Consider the following 6676-nt stretch of genomic DNA (forward strand, 5'->3'; position numbering starts at 1 on the left):
GGGAGGCTTGAAAGCAAGTGGTAGGCATCGTAGCATTGGCATAGCAAAAGAGCGAGCAATCTAGCATAGCAAAGATAGTAGTGATTTCGAGGGTATGATCATCTTGCCTGCAAAGTTGTCAGAGTTGACTGGATCCTCGAAAGCAAAACTCAACGGGCTCCTCGTTAGCGAACTCGTCTCCCGTCTCTAACCAAACAAGACAAACAAGCAACAAGGACACAATCAACCACGTGCAAGGATCAAACAATATGATGCAAGGATGGTATGCTATGCGGGATGCGATGCAGGATGCATATGCAAGATGTGACAAGGAATGCATGAACCTGGCCTCAACTTGGAATCCAAGTGTGCCACTGGAAAGATGAGATGAAATTGCTTGAAAACGATATAAAGAACGTCGGAATCGGAGTTACGGTTTGGAAATGGCAAGCAAACAAATATGACACCGGTCTGCGATTTACAGCAAGTAGTCATCTAAATGCAATGAGATGAACATGCTACAGCATCCAAACATGGCAACAAAATACATGGCAGGGATGCATTCAAGATGCTTAACAAAAGTCTAGCACTGAGCTACGGCCAAATCATCCATTAACAGGTTCAAACAAGCATGGCAAAAATGCATATGGCAAACAGATCTCAGACTTAGTGAAATTAACACTTGTCTGGAATTTCAGATCAGGTAGCACTCTTCGGAGCAACAAAACTACATGCTACAGGACCTGAACATGGCAAAGTAAAGCATGGCATGGAGCTACTCAAAGAGCTTAACAAAAGTCCCTTAGTGACCTTGAGCCAAAAGGGATCAGAAAATACAATTGCAAGCATGTGAACATGGCAAAAACATAATCAGATCACAGACTTAGTGAAAACTGGAGCATGCTGAAAACAGATATCAAGTAGGCATGTTTACGAGCTCGATGCACTCACTACGGAGCAAGTCATGAAAACTAAGCATACACCCATCAAGAATACACAAAATGCAAGCTAGACATGGCAAGAACAATAGCATAGCATGCACGGGTCAACTACAACATCATCGGCAAAATTGCAAACAAGTTGACAATCTGCCCAGATTCACAAAGTAGCAAAAGTAGAGCTCGATTGACTCAAGCTAGGGTGCTCCATAATTGCAAACAAAGACATGGATGGATAGAGCACTACAAGATTAACAAAACATCCTTACTGATCATCCTCAAAAGAGGCACGGATCACTAGGAAACAACATGAACATATGGCCATATGAGATAAACAGATCAAGGACTTGGTGGAATTGCTAAGTCCCTGAAATCAGCACTACCAAGTGCCTCACTTCGCAAGCTTGCACTAGTCACCACACACATCACAAAAATACATGGGTTGCACCTCTGGAAAGATGGCAAAACCCTTAACAAAACATATGTAGAGCTCATGGGCATATCATGCACACAATAATCATGGCAAAAATGACAAATATGCAAATGGAGTAGCAGATCTGACAATTATCTCAAGTAGCCCTCTTCTAACAGCATTTCGGGCATCAAGATGAACTCAAATGAAAATGATGCAGTGTAATGAAATGATGTACTCTCTGAGATGAACATTTTGATATGCTATATGCCCAAAACGGAGCTACGGATGCAAAGTTATGATGCGATGAACAGGAGCACATGGATTAGGGTTTCGAGCAAAAAGTCAACCGAACGAGAAAATATCCCAGATCCAGATTTGCACGCCGATCGAGGTTCACCGGAGGGAGCACTGTAGATGGCCGGAGAAGCTGCCGGAGCTCGAAGGAGGAGGGGGCCGAGGTCCTACCGGGCCAGATCTCGCCGGATCCGGTCACCGGCGAGTCGGGGGAGGCGCGGCGACGTCGGAGGAGGCGGCGGAGCCGGGTCGGGAGGCACGGCGCGGCGGCCGGCGACGTGGTCCGCGGCGGCGCGGCGCGGTGACGGCGGGCGGAGGAGGCGAGGCGCAGGCAGCGGGGTCGGGCGCGGGCACGGCGGGCGGCGGGGGCGAGCCGATGGGCTTCGGGGGCCCCGGCCGGGCCGAGCGGGCCGGCGGGACAGAGGCGGCAATGTGGGCGCGGTGCGGCCACGTGGCGGCGCGCGATTCGCGGCGGTGGTGATGTCCGGCGCGTCCGGACACGTCCGGCGCGTGGAGAGACGAGGGGGGCTAGATTTAGGGTAGGATGGTCCAAAATTTTTTGGGGAAGGCTAGTTTTATAGGTAGGAGGAGCTAGGAGAGTCCAAATTAGGTGCTGTTTTCGGCCACGCGATCGTGATCGAACGCTCTAGATGATGGAGCAGGTTTAGATGGGTTTTGGGGCAAATTGGAGGGGTGTTGGGCTGCAACACACACGAGGCCTTTTCGGTCCCTCGGTTAACCGTTGGAGTATCAAACGAAGTCCAAATGATACGAAACTTGACAGGCGGTCTACCGGCAGTAAACCAAGGCCGCTTGGCAAGTCTCGGTCCAATCCGGAAATGTTTAATCCCCACACACGAAAGAAAGCTAGAAATGACCACCGGAGGAGAACGGAGCGCCGGAATGCAAAACGGACAACGGGAAAAAAGCTCGAATGCATGAGATGAACACGTATGCAAAAGCAATGCGCATGATGACATGATATGAGATGCATGACAGCGACAACAACACACGGAGACAAAAACCCGAACCCGAGAAAATAAAATAACTTAACGCCGGAAACGGCAAGAGTTGGAGTACAAATTGGGAAAGTCATATCCGGGGTGTTACAACACTCCACCACTACGAAAGGATCTCGTCCCGAGATCTAGGACTGAAAGAACGCCGGGTACTCAGAACGGAGGTGATCCTCGCGTTCCCAGGTAGCTTCACGGTCGGAATGATGTGACCACTTGACTTTGAGGAATTTGATTGACTTATTGCGAGTCTTGCGTTCTGTCTCTTCAAGAATAGCAATGGGGTGCTCACGATAGGAAAGATCTTCTTAGAGCTCAATGTCCTCGAAGTTGACGGTGCGGTTAGGAGTCTTGAAGCACTTTCGAAGCTGAGAGACATGGAACACGTCATGAACATTTGCAAAGTTTGAAGGAAGGTCGAGTTGATAGGCGAGATCGCCTCTCTTGCTGACAATCTTGAAAGGTCCCACGTATCTGGGGGAAAGCTTCCCTTTGATACCGAAGCGACGAGTACCTTTCATAGGAGAGACGCGGAGGTAAACATGATCTCTGATCTCAAAATCCAAATCACGGTGCTTACTAGCATAGTAGCTTTTCTGACGGGATTGGGCTGCTTTGAGGTTATCACGAATGACTTTGCACATTTCCTCTGCCTCTGTGATTAAGTCATTACCCAAAAGCTGACGTTCACCGGTTTTAGACCAGTTGAGAGGGGTACGGCACTTCCTGCCATACAGAATTTCAAATGAGGCCTTGCCCGAACTTGCTTGAAAACTGTTGTTGTAGGAGAATTCAGCATAAGGAAGGCAATCCTCCCACTTCATGCCGAAGGAGATCACACAAGCCCTGAGCATATCTTCAAGAATCTGGTTGACACGCTCGACTTAACCGCTAGTTTGAGGATGGAAAGTTGTGCTGAAGCGGATGTTGGTGCCCATGGCCTTAACTCGGAAAAAAATAGGAGAACCCTCTAGTGGATCTCAAATTTGAGCGTCTGAACGAAGTTCTCAGCAAAAAAGATCTCATCCCCTTGCTCGGTTGTCTCTTCCCTTTGCATGTCCGCCTCCATGGTGGCATCGAGAGCATTGCCTCTTGCGCCCACTAAGCACTTCCGCCGACACCCCATACGCTCGCCGCCCTACCGCCCCACTTTGATTCACTCGTGGGTCGCTCACGCCGCCTTTATCATCGCTCCTAGGCCCCATCGCCGCCTCGGGCTTTTTAATGAGAATGGCCACCACGAAGCCGCATTTCATCGAGAACAGAACCGCGCGGCCACCTAGAGTGCCCCGCGTCGCCTTCGGAGCTCCTCCCATGATGTCCTCCTCATCTCAGTGTTCACCTGTCACCACTCTTCCTCATCAGCTGCTCGACTGGGCACAACCGTCACCCAGCAAGTCATTGGCTCCCTCTACCACTCATGAAATGCAACGACTGTTGGCGACCAGTGCTGCACCGGGTCTCTACAACGAAGAAACTTCCCAGATGGTTCCACTATAAGTGTGAAAAGGACAAAGTAAGTGCAATATTTTGCGGGTGTTTTTTTCGGTTTCAAGCAATGTGAGCTCAATGTTGGCTTAAATATTGTGCAGAAAAGTTTAAACTTTTGGTATTGGGAAGTAGAATTCTATTGATTCAAAGAGGCCTATTGGATATTGGTGCACTTGCTACTAGAGATGAGATTATAGAGGATGCAGTGTTCAATTTTTTTACATTAGAATTAAGAGAAGAAACAAGTGTCCAGGGCAAAGAAGTCAACAGCAAAGGGCAAAAGTGTTAATGGTGAACATAAGGAGATGGAAAAGGTGTTGATTGCACTTGTGGTAGCAATAAGTTGTCTTCATGTTAAAGTGTGTAATTGTTCTTGTAATTTTGTTTGGATTAGTTCTCATGTTAAGGAACCGATGAACTATGTGCCCAAAATATCATTTTATGAAGTAGTGAAGCTTTAAGTCATTGACCTAAATAAATGAATTTGTGTTAAATCTTCTTGGGGAGTTAAGTTATACGAGTTCGGTAAGGAACCACTTCAATTTAAATCCTCAAATTTTAGAGTTTTTTTTTTTGTTGGGGGAGGGGGTGGGGGGGACTCAAATTGTGGAGTCAAGGTCTGAGAGCGTGTGGGGCTACATTTTAAGTTTCGGCTATACTCCAACTATGGCCATTTATTCATAGTAATTTGGTATGAATCGATATATTTATGTCTAAAAATATTGTCGGCAAAGTAAGAGCATTGAACTAGTTATATGTCAAGTCTATTTATACACAAGAAGTGTGAAATTTGATGTTCTTTTGTGGTTCTGGCAAAGGTTTGTGTATAGCTCAATAACACCACAATTCTTGTAGTACTAGAACTTCTTTCGTCAAAATTCTTTGTCCGGGCAGACCGTGCACGACAGTGGTCAGCACTTGTCCATGTCCCTCCAGCTCAAGTAAACCAGGCCGGCATGGTAGTGCGCGTAAGCGCCGGCGATGACAAGCGCGTGGAACAGCTGGTGGCTGTGCCCGACGAGGTCAAACCTGCCCGGCATCCACCTCTCCGGCACCCTCGTGGCGTACACCAGCACGCCGGCCAGGTACAACACCCCCATGGCCACCTCGTATCCCGTGGTGACCACCGCCTCGGGCCGTGCGCCGAACACGAGCATCTTGTGCACGATGGGCACGAGGCCGGACGCGCCCATGCACACGAACAGCGCGGCGCGCGCCCATCGGAGCTCGGGGGCCTCGAAGACCGGCAGCAGCGACACGGCCACCGCGGCGGCGCCGAACACGGTGATGGAGCCGAGGTAGAGCGTCCGGGAGAAGGGGTCGCAGAGGAAGGTGTAGTAGACGAGCGGGTAGAAGGAGGTGACGATGAGGCCGGTGATGCCGGCGTAGTCGAGGCGGAGCAGCACGTAGCTGGCGTGCTCCGAGTGGCACGCCAGCAGGTGGCACCCGCTGCTCATCAGCAGGCAGAACATGGCGCCGCACAGGTACGTGTAGAACGGCCACCGCTCGACCGGGCCGTGTTCTCCCGACAACAGCGACAACGCCGCCGCTGCCGCGAGGTCCGTCTCGCCGGAGACGGACACGTTGCGGCGCAGCAGCGTCTGCATTGCCACGGCCGCTCCACTGGTGCTGTAGGAGGCCATCAGCACCATGGGGTCGCCGTTGCCGGTACAGTTCGCCAGGCCCGCGGATGTCGCCGAGTGGGTCACACTGGTTTCCATGGGGACCATCGTGGCGGCGCACACGGTGAGCGCGAGGAACACGAAGAAGCCGATCAAATGCCTGCGAGAAAACACGCGTCAGCTTCTAAAGCGCATGCGCGACGTGTCCCGGAAGTACGTGCTCGGCGGACAGAGAGGCTTACGTCCAGACGTTGATGGTCTCGTTGTGGAGCGCGAAGGCGCTGAGGAGCGCCTCCTTGAGGGGCCACTCGCTGCGGTAGTAGTGGAGGATGAACTCGTTGTGCTGCAGGAAGGCCGGGAGAGCGTCGTAGCCGACGAGCTCGCACTTGCGCCCGCAGCACCTCTTCGCCACGCCGCCGCCGCCTTTGCTTCCCTCCAGCAAAAGCGACTTCATCGTCGTCGTCGCCGCTGGTGACGACGCCACGGCGGCGACGTCGCTCATCCGTATGGCGGCCGTCTTCCTCAGCAGCGTCACCGTGGAAGCCATTCACCCAGTCCTGCTCGGTAGCCGGCTTTGGAAAATTAACCTCGATCTCGTGTGGTCGAGCTAGGGAGAAGTAGAGAGGAGGCGATTGGAGTGTGGTTCCAGTGTGCTTGGGCTTCTCTGGGTATATATAAGCTCTAGTGTTGACTTATTGTGACCGAGTTTAGGTGGGAAATGGGTGCCCTGAAACGGTCCGATTAGAGCAACTGCGCACACCAGGACGCTTAAAAAACGATGGATCGTGGCGCAGGTCCAGCAATTAGCGCCGGCACAAGTTAATAGTAATAGGCAGACCACGAGCGCTCGTGTGCTGCTATGTAGCCTGTCGTTGTTCCCGGTGGCTACTTTGACTCTTTGAGCGCGGTATCCTGCAACAC

The 6676-nt window shown here is 51.3% G+C and overlaps 1 protein-coding gene across 1 annotated transcript; it reads right to left on the reverse strand.

The window, feature by feature from the left end:
* Nucleotides 1–4937: 4937 nt before the first annotated feature.
* On the reverse strand, nt 4938–6302 carry LOC123083715 (heptahelical transmembrane protein 4-like). The gene is made up of 2 exons (XM_044505667.1): nt 5998–6302; nt 4938–5915 (listed from the first exon to the last, which is right to left on the reverse strand). Exons 1-2 carry the CDS (start codon nt 6300–6302, stop codon nt 5045–5047), a joined length of 1176 nt encoding a protein of 391 aa, XP_044361602.1. The 3' UTR covers nt 4938–5044.
* Nucleotides 6303–6676: the final 374 nt, after the last annotated feature.

Source organism: Triticum aestivum, chromosome 4A, assembly GCF_018294505.1.
Source record: "Triticum aestivum cultivar Chinese Spring chromosome 4A, IWGSC CS RefSeq v2.1, whole genome shotgun sequence".
NCBI lineage: Eukaryota > Viridiplantae > Streptophyta > Magnoliopsida > Poales > Poaceae > Triticum > Triticum aestivum.

Coding starts and splice junctions, on each gene's coding strand:
- LOC123083715 (XM_044505667.1), bottom strand. CDS start 6,302: ATGGCTTCCACGGTGACGCTGCTGAGGAAGACGGCCGCCATACGGATG. Junction 5,916..5,997: donor GAGACCATCAACGTCTGGAC/GTAAGCCTCTCT, acceptor GTTTTCTCGCAG/GCATTTGATCGGCTTCTTCG.